At 45.7% G+C, this 20,238-nt stretch overlaps 1 protein-coding gene across 1 annotated transcript in view; it reads right to left on the bottom strand.

Moving 5' to 3' along the window:
- Positions 1-907: 907 nt before the first annotated feature.
- LOC144141988 (sodium-coupled monocarboxylate transporter 1-like) overlaps positions 908-20,238 on the bottom strand; it is a 211,098-nt gene continuing 191,767 nt past the window's right edge. The window contains exon 15 of the mRNA XM_077673418.1: positions 908-1,081. Coding sequence (XP_077529544.1) covers positions 998-1,081 — 84 coding nt within the window. The 3' untranslated portion in view covers positions 908-997. The remainder of the gene's footprint in view (positions 1,082-20,238) is intronic.

The raw sequence follows: 20,238 nt of genomic DNA, 5'->3' as shown, positions 1-20,238 counted from the left end.
CGATGCGTCGCATCACACAAGGGTTCCCTCGCGGGAAAATGGGCGTAATTTTTGCATTTTACCTGCTTGCACCCCCCTGCTTGAACCTAACCGTGGTCTGCAGTATGTATAAATAAAATAAATAAATCGGGTTTCGAAAACATGACAACTCAATCGGGCCCGTAAAAGTTGCCGAGCCGAATCTGATGACGCAGTGAGGGGTACGGCGAAAGACGCGCGTTTTTTATCGCATTCCACTTGAACGGTGGAAACGTCTTGAACAAGTTACGACATAAAAAGAGAATCAAGCACAAGCAACCACTGACAACTCCCACTGGTCCCAGAGGCGACGAGTCAGACACCGCCAACAGGCGGGGCGTTCGGTGCGAATGCACAGTAGGGTGCTTCGGGCGCACAGCTCGCTGCAGACTGATTGATTGATTGTAGGGTTTAACGCGCCGACGCAACGCAGGCGATGAGGCGCGCCGTAGTGGAGGGCTCCGGATTAATTTTGACCACCTGGGGATCTTTAACGTGCGCCGAAATCTCGCACACACGGGCGTTTTTGCTTATCGCCTCCATCAGAAAAGCGGCCGCCGCGGCCGGGAATCGAACCCGCGACCTCGTGCTCAGCAGCGCAACGCCTTAGCCACTGAGCCACCGCGGCGGGTCGCTGCAGACTGGACAATGCATCCGGCGCTACGTCCTTGATGATACATTCCCCTCGGAAAGTAGCCTGAATCACTTACAAAGGACGCCGGAAACACGAAAATTGTGGCACGCAAACAGGGCGCCTAAGAGCCCATTACTTAAAATGTTGAATATTAACATGTAAGCCTCCTGTTGATATCAGCAATGATTGCTCTCTATGTTGACAATCGCAGTGGCTAGCACGCCGCTATAATTCAGCATTTCCTGAACCACACAATTTATTTTATTGACTGCAGAAGACAGCCCAATCACGATGCAGCGTCCCCGAATAGCGCAGTTTTTGTTGTGTGTTGCCTTGATTCTTGTTCTAAATTGCTGTTTCTACCTTGTCTCTGCCTCCTTCCTCCAAAGATTCTTTTGCAAGGACACACTGGCGCACATCTGCGTTTTCCTGCAAAAATACAACCAATTTATTAACTAGGTTGCAAGACGCTCACATTGAACTGCTTATGAAATTCGCAATAGTCAGATCAAATGGCGCGAAGGCAAAAAATTGTTATTCTTGGGCAATAAGACAGAAATGCTGGCTATTTGGTGACAATTCATGACTGTAACTTGAGCGCACAACAAAAACGACGACTGAACAAAAAAGACGAGAAGACCAGCTCAGAATAACAACTGGATCTTTATACATCCCACACTACACACATACCCTCTTCGACACATTCCGCTCATGATCAAATGTACACGCGTCATGTCATACCCACAAACACAAGAAAAAAGCACTTTACACCTTACATTATCTTATACGTTATCTTACCCCATACAGGTGACGGAGTTACACCACCAACATAGGTGTACAAGAGAGATAGTGGAAGCCCGGAAAATGTCGAAATTAAAGGGAACGTGCATAAGTCAACCATCAGTAGCCCTGTCCGATAAGGAAATAAATTGTTAAACGACTTAAGATAACGTAAGGCGTACAGTGCTTTTTTTTTCTTGTGTTTGTGTGTATGACGTGACACTTGGACATTTGATCATGCGCGGATGGTGCCAAACAAGGTATATATGTGGTGCGGGATAAATAAAGATCCAGTTTTTAGTCTGCACCGGTCTTCGCGTCTTTTCCGTTCAGTCCTCATTTTTTTATGCGCTGAAGTTGCAGTCGTTCCTGGGTACAGACGTTCATATAAATTATTTATTTAAAATTCCCCGAGTATCGCGGGCATTGAGTAAGTGGATATTAGAATAGAAATCATGCAGAGCCTTCACCCTTGCACAAAAGATATAACGAAAAACAAAAACCAATATTACAAGAAACTTCATTAGATCAATAAAAATAAAAGCTAAGAAAAATACATCGCAGCAGCATTTGTCGCTGAAGCGCAAAAATGAAGCAACACGATGCATTAGTATCATAAAGAAAAATGAAGGCAAAACAATAAATCGATGAAATAAATAACTAAAAAAACGTTGTTAGTATTGAAAAGACGATAACGAAGCCACGTATAAGTGATGCCGAAAAGAATTCTGATCTAGAAGATGTAGAAGAGTTTGTTGATTCCACTGGGAAGCATTGTCATAAGGAAGTCTATTCCAGAACAGCCTTAACATAGGAAGTGAAGAAAAGTGACACGGGCGTGTCGAACAGTATATGCGTGAAAACCATGGTTGGGTATTTATTCTGCGAGACATGACTGAGGCCCTTGCAATACGAATGCCGCTTTCATTTATTAACGATATATTAACAGAGAAGCCGTTGGGCAAATCGTTTGTGTATGATGTCCGCAGTTACAAATACCAAGAAAATTCAGAACGCTTGTGGAAGCGTACCTCGAGCGCACATCGTCGCCACAATGTGCACTGTTGGACGAGTTGGTAGTTCATTGCAAAAAATGCTACAGCGCGAAATATTTATTTCGCGCTGTAGCATTTTTTACCTGTTCGTCGTCAAAGTGGCCAATAATGCCCCCCAAAAAAACTGCAGCGTTTCCGCGTGTCTCGAACGCAGGTTCGTCAAGCGAAGCACAGGCACTTATGGAGATAGGCCAACATTGGCCACAAAGCAACTCCAGCGTTCGCGGTATCGTGGCAACACTTGTGCAGAACAAGAAAGACACGTCATAGCGTACTCGAAAGTGGGTGCCTCGCGCCAAAAAAAAAAAGAACGAGCGCATATTTGTAATTACTCGGTGGCTACACGGGGAGAGGGATCACGCCACCTGCCCGATCCGGAAAGACGTGATGGCGTACACGTTACACCTACGGCGCCAAGTTTAAGTGCGCGCGTTCCGTTCGTTCGTTCCTTCGCAAAAGGGATCCCTCCTCGCGTCGTCCACGGTTGCAGCCGATTTGCTTCTTCTTCGCCATTATAGCAACAAAGATGGGGTTAAGGTTGTTGCTGCAGCGAAGGAGAAGCAAATCGGCTGCAATCGTAAACTCTAACCATCGTGATGATCGTCAAGGTTACGTTCACCTTCTTTACCTTCAAGTCTTACGCATTCGTGTGAGCTTCCGGTCTGTTTTTTTTAAACAACGCTAAAACAGCAATATTTTGCTGTATTGCTATTTCTGTAAAGCTTCTGCACAGATGCCCATGAAATAGGTTAACGAAGTTAGCTTCTTTGCGGTGGACTACAGGCTGAGCTCGTATAAAGATGAGCACCCTGGTCAAGACCCACGCAACAGCTCTGACAGCGTGCAGGCAGCGAGAACCATCCCACACGAGCTGCTGAACCAAAATGGGATATTCGAGTGTAGTCGCGACATCAGACAGGCTGCACACCCGCTTCCTTTCAATGTTAAAGGCAATAATAAAGGTACAAGAGCATCATGAACGACCCACGCCTTTCCATTTTAGCAGGGCACAGTCCCTTGTGCGGAATAGCGTCGTACTGACACCCGTCACGGTGCTAAATAGCTTAAAGTTCCCTCGTGAATAATTAAAAATGAGTAAGCATCTCATCCCTCTCCCTCAAAGGCCAGCCGGTTGCACCCCGTGCTCCGGCTTAATGGTCCACCAGGCGGCGTTTCAGGCGCGTCCCTCCTACAACACGCCAACTGTGTTTACTGGACTAATCGCCATTATGATACCGTGTCCTTGCATCAGCAGAGTCACTGGATGCCGCTTGCTCTTCTGTTCCGCACCAGTATTGCTATTTCGTCACGACTATTTCTCTTCTCCATTTTTTGCACGCACTAGCTGCAGACTCGACTCTAAAACGCGTACAAGACGTGGTGGCAGTTGACCCGTCGGGGCAGAACAGGTTGCTACACTAGCTTCGACATGTTTTGTTTATTTATTTATCTATTTATTCAATACTGCTGGCCGTTGGTTGCCCAAGCAAAGTGCCTCCAACATGTTTCCAAGCCAACCTTGTCTCCAAGGCAATGTGGAAAGCCTCTGAAAGGGAGATTTTTCCTTACCAGGAGCTCCTTCGCTCTGCCGTTATTTGCTCTCCTATCACTCGCTGTGCTGGCAAGGCAAGGCAGAAATTCAGCGCCCGCTGGTGTTGAGAAGAAGGATGACCAGTGAAGCTGTGATACGTTTGGTGGAGTCGCCTTAGCAGCTAATTCCGATGAAAATCGTTTTGGGGGAAACGTGATCCCTGGAAACATCTATCTCACACCTGGAACGGCTTCGAACAGATACGCAGCAGCGTCGGCCTTTTAGTGCTTTGGCCCTTTATCACAAACGCCGGGAGGTCGGCGTAGTAGAGAACCTTTGTTTAAAAATAGCCAATGGCCCAGCTTTGACAAGTCAAGCGGACATACGTATCGTCCTTGCATCCGGTGACTCCCACATGGACGTCCAGTTTTCAATAGAAGACCTCGATGCAGCGCTCGCTGTGTGCTGAATTGCATCTTTACCAGCCCCGGACAAAGCTACGTACGCCGTCTTGTGTGACCTGGGTCAAGAAGGCTGTTACGCCCTTCTTTGCTGAATGAACCAGTCATGGCAAGATGATTCGGTTTGTGAGAACTGGAAAACATAACTGCCTGGCCCCAGTTTCTAATCTAGGCAAGTCTCAACGTTACCCGGCATCATAAAGTTCTATAGCCCTTGCTAGCTGCACATAGTAATTTATAAAAATTACGGTTTCGGGTAGTTTGGAGTGGTACCTTGGGCACCAAGAAATCTATCTAGACGCAGTGGCTGCATTCCGACGTGGCCGCTCATCCATAGACAATATAGTTGACCTCGTGACATTGGTTAAGAGTGAAAATCACTCAAAGGCTTTTTTTATAAGGTTCGTTTCTCCTTATCAGAGGAGCGTTCGATAACGTAATGCATGATGTATTTCTGGATTGCGTACATGATGCGGAAGTCGGTGAACGGAAATTTACATGCATGCAAAGCTCTCAATCTAGAAGATATGTTTAGAACAAAGCTCTCTATGGCTAGTATCCAGCACATTACCTGCGGGAATACAACGATGCAGACAAGAATCGCACGCAAGCGTAGCTCCACCTTGCGGCACCCTCTCAAGTCCCCATAATCGTAAAACTGTGCGCCCCACATTCAGCGTGCGCCCCACATGACAAGTGCTAGGCTCCGTGTAGTTTCACATAGGCTGGCTTATATTGCCCCTGAAAAAACTTTTTCCCAGAATTGAATGTGTATTAGTAGGTGAAACTTGGTCTTGGTCTTTGAAAGCTGGCGTTACCAAATAGTGTGTTGCGCAGTGAAGAATGAAAACCTACGAAGAGACCATGATTACAAAAAACGCCCCTAACTCACATGTTATCAAAATTATCCAGAAAAACAATTATATGCAAAGTAGTTGGTACGAAAGCTCTGCCACTACGCCGAGTTCCATTCATTTGTAATTAGGATTGCACACTTGCGTTACACAATTAGTGTTACACATTTACAGCAGACATACACTTGACGAATGGACTGTGCGCTGACCAGTGTTTATTAAACTTGAAATGACATAATTTATCTGCAAGAAAAGCAAACAATATATATAGGAAAAACGAAGTATGAAGTATGCCGTGAAATATGTTCTTTACGTCTCACACCCGTTAAAAAAAGTCAGGGTTAAGATGACGTCCCCGTAGTTACTACGACACCATTAAAACTTGGTGGGATGTTCAGAGCTTTCGAGGCAAAACAGAAAGTGGTGCGTCCAAGTAAACATGTAAGGTCATACACTTGCTCAAATTAGTCAATTGCGCCAAATCTGTCGTTTATAAGATCCCACGGGATTGCGGTGTTATTACATCGGTCAAACTGGCTGCTGTGTAAATGAGAAGCTGAGAGAGCACAGAAATGTGTGCCAGCAGGTAACTGACGCAGAAAACTTTGCCGCGCACTGTTAGAGGTGCAAATACAAAGCCCAGTTCGACAACACAACCGTTTTGTTAAGATCGAAAGATGCACTCAGACGGGAGATCTTCGAGGCATTTGCAATGCTGTCCGGGCGCGAGTAAGATTGTGTTGGCTCCCCTTCGACCACACTCACCAAACGAGAAATGTATTTTTTCGAACAATCATTGTAAAGCCTACTAATCGTCACTTCCCCTTCATTATTTGGCAACTTGGTTTTTCCAATGTATTTGGTTTTATTTTCTTGTACAAAAGTGTTGTCATTCTAATTTTAATAAACAGTTGTCAGGGTACAGTCCATACGTCAAGTGTATGTGTCCTTTTTAGTCCATCTTGTGTTATAACCAGCGCAATTCAACCAACGATGTTCAACCAACTACCCCGACACCAGGCGTTACGGAAGGACTATGGTCGCAGAATACAGCTGTAACTGTTGTTTTAGTGTTAAGAACCATACAGGAAAGTCAGAGCTGTTAACCAGGGAACCGTCCAGTTGGCAGCCATGCCCATGAGTATGCGGAATGCTGGAATTGAAAGGGAAAGAACGGACAGCGGTAATATGTTAACAGAGAGAACATAAGGATGTAAATAAACTAGAAAAGGCCTGGGTATGGTACGTGCCGATACAATACAAAGCGCACACAAAAAATCAGGCTCCATTTCACGCTGTAAAGGTGGTTAGACTGCGAAGCCGTAAAGGACACCAACAACTGTCAGGCATGCGACATCACTTGAATTCTCACACGTGGTTCTACTAAGGGTGAAAGCAGACACAAGTCAAATGTACTTTACTAGACTACCTATTACTCCACAACGATATTCACGAGCGCCAGAGTGTGTGATCCAGCTAGCCGAACAGGAGCTGGCCGGACACCTGGCCGTCGACTATGGGACTACAGTGTGCCAGTTATCCCAGCTGGTGCCTCTTTCTATGCAGTTTTCGATGAATAAGTTTCTACCACTACCGCTGCTTTCTGTTCTTCTACTTCTTCTGGCTGTTCGTCTAGCAGAGTGTTTACTTTACCTAGGTAAGCCTGGAATGAACTGAAGTTGCTCTACCGGTCTCCTGTTTTATACGCGAAAGCGTTGTAACATCACTTTGTGATTCCTATGCTGTTGCGTACTTTTGCCCCGGGAGCAGCTTCATCATCATGAGCCTGTTTGTGTCCGCTGCAGGACGGAAGCCTCTCCGACCCCTTTTGACCCTCATTCGCATTTCTTGACCAGCCCATCCCCATTTCTTCCGCTTAATTTAAACTAGAATGTCCTCTACCTCGGTCTGTTCCCTAATGGATGCGGCTGTGTTCTTTTCCCTCATCTTCACCTTTTGCATTCGGCGCTCCGTGTCCCGTTGTGCCGATGGAAGTTTGGTTATCTTGAGGGTGGAAGCGCTCACAAAACAGGGACGAAAGTAGAAAAACATAGACGACACGGCGCTGTGTCGTCTATGTAGCGCCGCGTCGTCTATGTCGTCTAAGGGGCACAGAAACAATATGTAGGTAGCGGAGAGGAGGCTGATGGGCCTGTGATTTTTAAGCTCTTTGGCATCACCTTAGTTATGTAGGAGAACTAATTTCGCATTTTTCACTCCTTTGTCATGATTAGGGAGCTCCAGCACTGCAAGAATAGGGCTGCAAACTTCGTTGAGACAACGTTGCCTCCGAGGCACAATATATCGGACGTAATAACACCATCTCCTGCAGCTTTGCCTTTCTTCATTGCTTGGAGTGCCATCGCTACCTCATGTGTTGTAACCGGCAGAACGGGTTCCACGCCATTTGCGGGTAAAGTTGTGTCTGAGGCAGGGGTAGGAGCGGATAGGTTCTGTAGAATTCATTGGCTAGTTTTAGTATTTCATCAATATTGTTTGTTATGCTACCACAGGCATCCCGGAGTGCGTACATTGTATTTTTGCAAATAGTGAGCTTCCTTCTAGTCGCTTTCAAACTCCCCCCGTGTTTCAATGTTGCTTCAAGTTTTGCAACATTGAATGCACGGTTTTCGGAAGTCGCATTTCTTGATCCATTTGGAGAGCTTTTACATTCCTGTTCGGTCTCACGGAATGCGGACTAACATCTTCTGGCGCTGATCAATAAGGTACTTAGTTTTCTGTAACAACTGGGATTGAAATGCCGGCTGTTTTTCTCTTATGGCTAGTGCTGACTCCATGACCACATGGGTGAAATGATAACATAGAGTCCTCATCATTGGTGTCATTACACAACACAGAGAATTTGTTTTCAAGTAACAACCGGAATTCTTCCACTTTCCGTCCCACGGAGGGCAGGTTAGGTGTCTTCGGTTCTAGCATCTTTAATCTTTCGCTTCTGAAATCGAGAGTGATACGAGTTCTGACCATTCTGTGATCACTTGTTTTAGTCCGGCCAATCACATGTAAATCATGAATCATGCGGGGAGTGCAGGTTAGAAGGAAGTAATTTCATTTTAATTTCGCCATTCGGACCTTTCCAAGTCCAATTTCTATTCTGTCTTTTTGCAAGAACGTATTCATAATGCGCAGATTATTCGTCTCTGCAAATCAAACGAGCATGCCTCCAGGGTTGTTTACAAAACCTGGGACAAATTTCCCTCCTGCATTCTCCCCCATTGGTTGTGGCCCTATTTTTGCATTGAAGTCACCCATAATGACAATATACGGAGTTTTTACTTGTGTAATTGCTAATTCAATGTCTTCGGAAACTACGTCCACAATCCCATCATCGTAAGTGGATGTAGGTACATAGACCTGCACCGCATGCAACGTGTGCTTCTTATTGAGCGCAGCAGCTTACGCAACCGTAATCTTTACGTGCATGGCCATTCCGTCTGGCTACAAATGCGCCTCGTGTCAGTGAGCGCATGGACACCTTCTTAATGCTGATAGTTTTCGGCTGGCATTGCCACGAAGTTTGCATAGGTGATGGAGGTACTGGTATAACAGTCTCTCTCTTTTTTTATATATGAAAATGTGAAGACATCACTGCGGGAATTCTATGCTGTTGCGTAATTTTGCACTGGCAGTAGCTTGTGCAAACGTAATTACCGGTATAGACAGATCGCCTGGGTCGGTGTGTGGCTGCCTTCTTAACGATAATAGTGTTCTGCTGACACCACCCCGAAAAATTCTTTGGATGCTAGAGGTAGTCCACCTATTCAAGCTTCCGGCCGGAAAGAAATGGCTCTTTCCGTTTACTCGATGTCATGTGCCTGTCTTTCGGTATTTTATGTTGCATTCTGCCTCTAACAAACAAGACGTGTTAAACTCACTTGCGGGAAATTCAGTACATACAAGCCCAGGGTCTTCCGACATGTCTTTGTCTCCCGCGTTCCGTCTCCCTCGTGGCCGCAATTTGAATCGTAAGAGATCACCCGATCGCAACCCACACGACAGTGCAGGAACTCAGGGCATACACTTTGCCACTAACTCAGTGGCCTCACCACTACCTTAAATCCCTTACTTTAATGAAATCACAGGCATCTTTTCGCGAGATAGCTTCTGCTCACAGTGGGAACTTGCCATCGAGATACGCGCCTCCGTCACTGCCGTCGTCTCTCCTCTGGTGCCTGTTACAGCCATAGGTGCAACCAACCTTCCCGAGTATAAGAAATACAGCAGGCTTTCCACCAAATGGTCTGCAACAGATCTTCCTACTGTTTCTACATGAGGACTTCAGAGACCGAGTTCATGTCTACCCAAATGGATCCATAACCACCTGAAGTTCTGCGGGTGCTATAATAATACCAGCTTAGTCCATCGACATTCACTAGAAACTTGCAAAGTTGACGACGTGAACCATTTCTTAACTTACGGATATTCGGAAGGATCTTTCATGTATACACCAGATATCGCCAGAAGAATTGACTGTGCAGTGCGACTTTAGGCACACTCTTCGGGGCATTCCTTCGCCGCTGTCCATGCGAAGAATTTGTGGCAGAAATCCAGTTTATATGTGCCGTAGCAGCAATACATGATATTATCTAAAAGCCACTACGGCATTTCTCGAAAGAAAAATAGGGATAAAGCGGCTCATGACGTTCAGAAAATTGCGATATTGGCATACATCCTTCTATCCCGCATTGACGCCGAAGTGCGGTGGGCGAAGGACACGAAATGTGCCCTCACTGGCTTCCAGGCCATTGTGTTATAACTGGAAACGTGGTCTCTGATGCGGCCGCAGAGAAGCCCATGAACTACTGCACCGCTGCAATCCCGTTCTACAACGATGATAGCTAAGCAGCTGTATTTGACATACAGGTAAACTCCATCTATCGACTTGGAGGAATCCTCTGAGAGGGTACACGCGGCTCCAAGAGATAGACCTCATGTGCGATTTTAGGAATCCGAGGGGTCTTCCCAAGCGAAGTAATCGCGTGCTTCCCCCGCTGCGGCTGAACGTTGCCTACATCCCGAAGCTTCTTGCTTAAGCTCCGCTGCGTAGAGTGAGGACATCCCCGTCGAAGGCACTTGTGCTAGTCTGAGGTGAAAGTGCACTATAACGTTCTCACTTCCTAAAGGTCTGGCGAAATGATGGCGAACCAGTGCTATGGACAAAACGATGTTTTACAATTCTAGCAGAATTAGGGTTGGAACAGGTCCTGTGAACCCTCTGAACATATACATTTTACATACAGTGAAAGCTCGGTTTTTCGAACTTCGACTGTTGACATTCATGGATGATTTAAAGTTTACGATTCGATCCGGCCGAGCACTCATTTAGGTCTATGCATAATAAATCCCGGCAATTCGAACGCGAGTAGGTTCCGTTATTGATAAACCTAACTACGCGCCACGGAGGGAGCTTCTTGAGACCGGGCGCACGGCTAGTGAAACGCACCCGCTGACTACGCGCCAGGCCCTGGAATAGGCCCTGCCCAGGCCCTGGAATAGTTGAGAACAACGGAGAAAGAAGTTTATCAGGTAAAAACGATACAAAGCACCCATGGCGAACCTTTTTGAAAGACGTTTCTTTCCGGAATACGCCGATGTGGCCACCAGTTGAGGGTGTACGGCGTGCAGGCTCGAAGCATCATTTCTGAGGTTAGTGGCCTAGAACCTGTCGATGCTGAAGACACGAAGAGGAGGTGGACGCAGCCCCAACGCGGCCATCGGTCGAAAGTAATGACCTGACGGAATAGGCGAGTTACTTTTCCAGTTTTGGAGTAGGGGTGAAAATTAGGCTTTTCGCTACATTCGCCCGCTACAGAAAACAAGTGCTGGCTTTCGTATTCAAGTATAAAAGGACGGCGTCGCAAACTCTCCCAAGCAAATATTTGCTGACGTTCTCCACTGCTCCCCAATCGCATTGTATACTATTCACTTTCGTCAGTTCGAACAATCATTAATCCTAACTGAGGAGGTGTCCTTTTGCAGTTCGAAGTAACGAGCTCTTACTGTATCTGTACATCTCCCCATTATTGGCAGCTACATAATGTTTGGCGTTGGGTTACTGAGCACGAAGACGCGGGTTCGATTCCCGGCCGCGGCAGTCACTTTTCTGATGGAGGATAAAACCAAAAACGCCCGTGCGTATGAGATTTCTACAGAGCTTAAAGATATCCAGGTGGTCAAAATTAATCCGGAGCCCTCTACTAGGGTGCGCCGCATCGCCTGCGTTGCGTCCGCGCGTTACACCCAACAATCTATCAATACATAATGTTTTGTGAAGCGATATTTAAAATAAACGCATCATCGTGTATATCGCCATCTGTATCCCGATATATAGCAATGTTTTACTGTTGCTTCGCTTCCCCTTTTGTCTCTTTTAACACCACAGCTGTGTAAGCCGAGAGAAGTACGTCCGGCGGAGACAGAATACCCCAAGCTCCAATGCGCGCGGTCCTCGCGGTGACCGCCCGGCGTATCGGGTGCGAGGCGCCGGGAACGACCTTTGCACAGTGGCTTTAGCGAAAACAGATATGGGGCTCACGTGACTCGCAGCAACCGCCCGGCGTCGCCAAGGCTTGCGTGAAGGCTTTTGCCGCATGGGGTGCTCCTGCCTTTGTCGTCGTCGTGTAGCGAACGGGTCCGCCACGCCAAAAAACCATGGCGACCAATCGCTCAAGCCACGCGTCCACAATTTACACGTGGAGACAGCTTTTGAGCATCTGGCGATGAAGTGTACGTCTGCAGAGGCGTCAAAGCACTGCAAGAGGATTTCGCGGCTGTGCCGTTGGAAGACGATGACGAAAAGAAGGATGAGGAATGCTACCTAATAAAACAGTGCACACACTTTAATGTTGTTTGCTTTACAGGGCCGTCCAAAACGCCAATGCACTGATGGGGTCCGGCTGCTCCCTGTCTCTTGGGATTCACTGTGTGTGTGCGGGAAAGTTATGCCGACCCGATGTTGTGCTTTTTCTCTTGCCTTGCAGCAGTGGTGTAAGCTGCGTGATCTTTTTTCTCTCTTTCTTTCTCTTCTTCCTCTTACTCTATTCACTCCAATCTGGAGTGTCAAGCCTTACGGTCGGTGAAGCTCATCTGCTCAGCTTTTATTAATTAATGTTTTCTTTCTCTGTGCTGTTCTTTCTCGCGAAGTCACTCTCCCTAAGTGGAATGCACCAGAATTCTTTAACGCTGCTCTCCGCTCGATTACTCCAATTTGCAGCGCCACCTACCTTTTAATGTGTCACGCTCGCACGTGAAACTGCTTTGTTGCTTACGGCTAGGTGTTGCCTTCATCAGTGCTTACTCTTTTACGTTCGGCATGGCCTACAGTCGTGATTGTGATGTGTGCGCCTCCGAAGAGACCAGTGATCACATGTTATGCCCCTTTCACCGATTCCGAATGCCGAGGCAGTTGCTCTGTATAGCCCTCTCTGCGATCACGAAGGTCATGCCTTTACAGCACTGACAATTTTCAGACAGGCGTTATCCGTCACATTCCCAAACGGCTTCAAAATCCCTACTTCCATTCGTGAATAACAAGGGCCTATTTGAGCGATTGTAGGGATGTTACTATCGTCCAGCGGCCTTCACTACCGAAATTCTTCAGTTTACCGCGTTAATTTTGTGCATATAGTTTTTTCCCTTATCTTTGTATTTTTCATTCCCACGCCTTTTCTTGTTCATTTTTTTCTAATGCCCTTTCTTCGAACATATACCGCCGTAGTTCCTGTCGCTTTTGATTCGCGCATCCCCTTATTCATGTGCAGGGTAGCCAACCAAAAATTTCGCTGGTTAACCTCCCTGCCTTTCCTGTACCGTTCCTTCCAGATAAAACAAACTCATGCTTCTTTCGCAGATGTCCGTGCATTTACGGACGAGAGTATTGTGTAACGTTTACAACTTCACTAGGATATAACTAATTGGAACAAGAAAATGAACCTCGGCGTAATGACAGAGTCGTCTTTGGGGCTGATTGCCAAATAATTTGTCTCCGGATACTCTTGATAACACCAGAGATAAAGCAGGCTTCTGTAATCATGCTCCCTTCGGAGATTACCATTCTTCACTGTCCAACACACAATGTGAAGAAGCCAGTTTACGAATACAAGGCTTACGCAGATATCCTTAACTCTTAACAAAATTTTATGGCTGGGAAGACATTTTTCAGGGGCAATATACGCGCTATTATCAAAATATAAAGGCGTTAGGACCTTTTTGTCATTTTATGATTTTTTCATACGATGAAGTTATGTTACTAGTGATTGCAGTGGGCGCCGCAATTTGGCGCTACGTTAGCGAGCGGTTCTTGTCTACATCACTCTGTCGCCTAAGATAATCTGCATGATACTAGCCATGGACAGCTTTGCTTTTGTAAAATAAGGGCGATCTCTAAAAAATGTCAAACTGCATCTCTTGTTCCTTCTTATCTCTTGCTCAAAATGCCCCATCTCTTGCTCTTAATAATACTATAATAACTTGTACGCTGTGCCAGATTGCTTTACCACCTTGAACTGCACATTAGAGGCCAACAGCACTAACATTGCACCTCGACCAAATTTATTTTTAATGTGTAGTAAGTACCACCAAGTCAGCTGAGACACGAGTGGTAGCCCCGTGAAACGCCTCGTTAATCAGTCAGAAGCATTTAAAAAAGGTCCGCCACAGACCACGCTGCACCTGCCGGCGGATCGCGTAACCAGCCATGGTGCGCCTGTGATGCTCCAGCCCTGGGGTGCTTCTTCCTCTGGCCAGCCACGCAGCTGGAGAACCGGTCGAGCTCTGCTGCTAACGCTTCACCCAATTGCTGGCCCGTGCGCGCGTAGAGCGTGCGCGGGGTCCTATTTATTTATTTATGTATTTATTTATTTATTTATTTGTTTATTTATTTAATACCCACCGCGCCAGGGGCATACAGTGGGGGGGGGGGGAGGAGGGAGAACACAACAAAATAACACAGGGTTGCAGTCAGCGGCACACCGGCTTTACAGCACTGCAAGCACCCAAAACATCTGTACAATGCCGACATACACCACAACTAAGCCCCTATAAAATCATTATGTTCATATAACGCAAAAAGAAAAACACTTAAAACAACCAAACGCGTTACACCAACTTCAAAAATAACGAATCATTAGGTATAACCGATAAAATCTCACAGGGCAAGTTGTTCCAGTCGCGAATAGTCTGGGGGAAGAAAGACGACCGAAACGATTGAGTTTTGCAAAAGTATTCCGTGACCTCAAATGCGTGATCGGTACGTTTTGATGTATAATGGGGAGGCAAGCGATAGTTTTTACGTACTATGCCTGTTTGACAATGATAAATTGCATGAAAACGTTCAATTCGAAATTTTTTGCGGCGGGTTTCCAACCAATCCCAGTTTAGCTGGTTTTTCGCCACCGTCGCACTTAATCCAACATCCGAGCTGCCGGAAACAAAGCGCGCAGCTATATTTTGTAACCTTTCCAATTTTTGTTTATCGCGGAGTGTCGGCGGATCTCATACCGTGCATGCATATTCCATGATGGACCTTACGTTTGCCTTGTAGAGCAGGTCTTTAGATTCTAAGGGGAAGTCTTTTGCATTCCGAAGAAGGAAACCTAATGCCCTACCTGCCCGAGCTGCCACATAGTCAACCTGGCACTGCCAGCCAAGGTTGCACGTAAAATAAACACCTATGTATTTGTACTCTGTTACTTGACATAACGGTTCATTGTTCATAACATAGGCGATTTCATTTAGGCTTCTTGTTCTTGTAAACCTCATATAAACTGTTTTACGTAAATTCAAAGTCATGTTCAGTTTTAAACACCACTGACTGATTTTATCAAGATCACACTGAAGGACATGTAAATCTTGATGCGCTTTGATTTCTCTTAGAGCACGGAGTCGTCTGGACAAAGGCTCACTCTAGAAGTAATTTCGAAGGTGATATCATTTATAAAAATTAAGAATAAGAGCGGAACCAAAACTGAACCTTGTGGCACGCCTGATGTAACGTCCGCCAAGTTTTACCGTACTCCATTTAATACGACAAATTGCCTCCTCGAGCCAAGATACGCTCTTACCCAGTTTACTATCTGCGGATTAATAATAAATGTAGTTATTTTGTAAAGAAGCAAGCTATGGGACACAGTGTAGAAAGCTTTCTGAAAGTTTGAGAACACGCAGTCTACAGTTAATTTATTATCTGAAGCTTGAGCTATAGGGACCGGGAACCTGGACGGGTGGCGCCACCACTCGGCGCTCCCCTCGTTAGTGGAATGAGCCGGTGCATTGGACTACACAGCCTCCCGGTGTTTTTGTTGCGTTTGCGTCGGTGCTTTGCATGCTTTGGTGGTGTTGTGAGCGGATATGTGCAGTGAAACGAAGTCTAGACATATGTTTTGGGTTCTTAGATGCAGTAACGGGTACGTAAACTTGTCGGGCGCTTCTAAAGTTGGGTATCGGCTAAAATGACATGATGCTTTTTTGCAGCGATCTACGCTTCGCTCCACCCGATCTAAGTACGAATGAAACTATAATTATCAGCATTAATTTCTTCTTAAATGCACTAGCGGCCACGTAAATGTATTTGACGCTTCTAAGTTTGGGAATGGGCTACATTGACATGAGCGCTTTTTGCAGCGCTCTGCGCATGGCTGCGCGCAATCTCAGTAGGAAAAAACTGTTAATATTAGTATTCATTTCTTCTCTGGTTTCAATGACTACGGTTTCCACGCCAGCCTTAACGCTGAGATACCTCGATACGTCTGCTTTGAAGAGAAAGGAACCTGCGAACGAGATCTATTGCCGTGTGGCCGTGGAAACGTCGTGGCAGTTTACACTTCCTTTCTGTAACCGTGAGCTTTGTGCCTTCGCTTTTGGTGAGCGACGCAGTTACAGCATGGGAGCCTGAGAGCCGAAGTGGAACTCCCACGTTTGTAGTGGTCATTTTATCAAGAGCCAAAGTTATTCAACCACCCAACAGCTCAAGCTACAAACCATCCCTCCTCCCCTTCCCGTTTTACCACCTGCTTGGTAAAACGGGTTAAAAAATGCGGCATTGTTAAAAAATGTGGCATTGTTAACGTCAGCCTGTCTTTTTAAATGCTAAAGTATTTTTTATAGAGTACCTGAAAACATTGTGTAACGCCTTGAGAAGACACGAAAAACGCGCGATTAGTTGCCTCAAATATGGGTGCATCAGCCCTAGTCCTCCAGCACAGACACATTTCCGACACACTGGGAGCAATTTGTATTTGGAGATGAGGGGCATGAAAGTGCAAAATCAAACAGCAAAATCACCCAGCCCTCCATCTAACGATTACGATGGTTGAACGCGAAGCTTTCTTCGGGCGAAATCGAATGGGTAATGGCCACAGTCAAAGACGCTGCGATCAAAAGACCAAACTGCGTGCTGGTCAAATTCAAAGCTCAACTAGTCAAAGTTTAAATCCAGAAGTCAATCAAGGAAACCCACACGAGGAAGCCTTGCTATAAAACATCATCGTCGTTAGACAGAGGGGTGCATGCGTGTTCAATCGCAGGTGGCAGCTTGTCAGCAGCATTCAGTTGTGAAACTGAGTACAAGTTTTCGGCACCCTCCTGTCTCGCGTCCCAGCCAAGCAGGAATTTGTTTTTTAAAAACCATTAACCAATTAGCCAGCAACCATTGCCATTCTTGTAAGGCAATGCTTTTCTACGACAAGCAATAGTGTTCTATTATCATGCGGTATTTATTCTGGAAACGATTCCCGATGACTGTAGTAAGAGTATTGCTGTGAAAATAAACACGTTTCTGCCGTAGTTAATGAAGTTACGGAAGCATCGTTTGTCACAATTTCTATTTTGATGTAAATCTTAGAAGGCACCCCCAACTTCGTCTTTCGTTTGTGCACGACGCCGTTTCGTCATCAACTGCCAAAGACCAGCGCCGAAGCACTCCTGGATCGGTTGTACACACTGGCTTTGTGGGAGCATTTAGCTGCAATATACTCCTCGATACGCCAAACTGCATGCAAGCATGAAAAAATTGCGCGAAGGAACGGACTTTCAGTTCCAGCTTGACTTCCAGCTTAACGCATTGAGTGTCGTCTGCTATTTGTAATTGCTGAGTATGGGCGCAACTAACACACATGGCATGCCTCGTAAAGGTCGCCTCCACGCTCAAGATTTACCGATCTGAAAACAGTCCTTGTGGTTATCTACGCTTTGCAAGCCGCACCGCAGCAAAACGACAGAAAGTCATGCACGACTACGCTGCGTTGACCGCCACCGGCATTCCACTGACGAGCGGTTCACCACGGGCGGCGCTGTTCGCTGAAGCGACGGTGGTGCCACACAACGGCCGCCCGGTCCCTATATTGTGAGCGAATTCAGGAAGTTGAGTTACACAGGAGAAACCTTTGCGAAAACCATGTTGTGCAGGGTTAAGCAGGGAGTTATCGTTTAGGTGCTCTACAATGTTCTTATGTCAGATATGTTCAAGAATTTTAGAGGCAACGCTCGTGAAAGATACCGGTCAATAATTCTCAACAGTGTCTCGAGGCCCCTATTTATTAATTATTACTATACTGTTAAGCTTCCAGTCGTCTGGAATTAAGGACTCGGCTAACAATTTTTCAAAGATAATTTTCAAGTATGAAGCAAGTGATCGCGCGCCAAGTTTGAGATAGCTATTGGATAAGCCATCAGAGCCACCCGATTTGGAAATATTTATTATTTCTAATAATTTTTCAATAGCACGCGTGCTCATCTCGATGCCACCCATTTCAGTTAGATCACTATAAAAAGCATGCATATTTTTACCGCCGGTTGATAACGGGCTACTGGAAACGTGGCTGAAGTACTGATTAAGACACTGTGCCTTTCCTACATCGTCATGCACGGCAATACCATTTACAGATTTGGGCGGAATGGACACAATATCTTTCCTATTTCTTTTTACGTGTTTCCAAAAATCCTTTGAGTTTTGTATTAATCGCGATTGCATCGTCCTGAAGAAAGAATCTTTGGCAGAGCGAATGGCCACTTTGGCCTACTGCGTTTGTTTGCCAATTTTATGCTATTTTCCTTTGTAGGTGCCCTTTTAAACGTACTATACGCATTTTGCCTTTTTTCAATAGGTTTGGTAATGTTTTTGAGAACCAAGGCTTCCTTCTATTTCGTCTCGGCGTTAGCACCCATGAGGGCACAAACTGCTGATGCAGTTCAAACAGTTTCTCCTTAAGCAATAGCCACATCTCATTTACTCTTACATTCTGCTTCGGTTTCAAATACTACGAAGTACCCATCTAATGCTTCACTGGTGGCGGCTAGATTCGCTTTTTGGTAATTGTAAATCTGTCTACTAGCACCAGTTGTAGTTTTCACATGTTGGATGCTCAATTCGCGTAAAACAGCACTGTGATTGCTCAAACCCGGAATAACTAGAGTAGTGTCGACAAGCTCCGGTTGGTTTGTCAAGATCAGATCCGAAGTATGGCCTCCACACGTGGGCGCAAGTACCATTTGACGAAATGCGAAGATTTTTACTATAATTTTCACTTCCCGATTCAGACTACCGGTAGAACCACTGAGGTTAGTTCAGTCAAAGTGCGACAAATTTAAGTATCCGCCTATTATCGTAGTGTCCGTCATCGCAACATTGATCATGTTCGCAAGACGCGCCAACACTTGTACAGACGAGTCTGGAGGACGATAAAAACTGCATGCCGTTAGTACCTTTTGATTTACTAGTTTAACCTGGTACCAAACAGCCTCACAGTCGCCCACGTCAATATTAAGTCTCCAGGACGAAACGCTATTGTGTACTAAAACGAACACTCCTCCTCCATGGCTGTTTCTCTACCTTTCCGATAGCATGTAAACCCGTCCGGAAACACTTCAGCATCCCTAATGCTGTCATTTACCCACGACTCTGTTCCAAGAATAATCGTTGGTTTTAGAAATTGCACAAACGCCTGGAAGTCTTCTACTTTATGTTTAATGCTCCTGCAATTGATAACCAGGAGGGATAAACTAGCGCGATAGGTTCCACACTGTCATTTTTGCTGTACGACTTGGTTCACATCCCGAGCCACTAACCGTCCGTCCACTGGCTGGATGGCTGCAACGTCATTTTTATATTCGCGCTCTCCTCGAATTCAGTTTCCAAATCACCGATTTTTGCTGACCACTTGCGGTGTCCGTACGCGTATTTCAACTTTTTGATTTTGCATCTTTCCTTTCTTTTTAGCAGAATATACGGGAATAGTGTTTTCAACAGGTGTAAATTTTGAGTGCAGTTGGTTTATAAACTCGCTAAAATGTGTTATCACTTTTTATCTTTCTTGAAAGCCATGGTGCTCCGAAAAACCGATTTGGGAACTGGGAGAAGACTTCAGTGTGCTGAATACGGTTACTTTATACATTAAAGTTGGCTCTGTGGTCATAGCACACATTCCTATCTTAAACTTACAAAAAAACATAACTATGACGGCACCATGAGACAACTCAAAGCAATTATTTGCGCAGACAGCGCACAGCGGTACGCCGCAGGGCCGTATAAAGAGCCTATTCAGCACAAATGTTGTCTCATTTCCCAATGAGTAGCTTTTTTCTTGAGACACACAGAGTACCAAAAGTCTACTCAAGGAACTGATTTGTATATACGTCTACGCAGTCAGGCATCCCATGAGGGTGCAAAGGTTGCTTCAGGTGTTTAGGACGTATCCTTCTTCGACTTTATAATTTCGCATACAAGCGCTGCTCATGGTGTGCGTAGAAACCTTTTCTCAGCCTGCCAAACAGCAACGTCTCAGTCGCACCCCACAGAAAAATACTACGTAATTCGCTGAAATTCCTTGGGCCTAAACTATTTTCTCCGTGCATCATCACCAACATGGCTTCCGATTTGGTTAAAGAAACA

Source organism: Haemaphysalis longicornis, unplaced genomic scaffold (assembly GCF_048455015.1).
Source record: "Haemaphysalis longicornis isolate Haplotype H1 unplaced genomic scaffold, Haemaphysalis longicornis Haplotype H1 scaffold_6, whole genome shotgun sequence".
NCBI classification, from domain to species: Eukaryota; Metazoa; Arthropoda; class Arachnida; order Ixodida; family Ixodidae; genus Haemaphysalis; species Haemaphysalis longicornis.
Note: the sequence above shows the minus strand (reverse complement) of the source record. Positions and strands in the feature narration are given on the sequence as shown.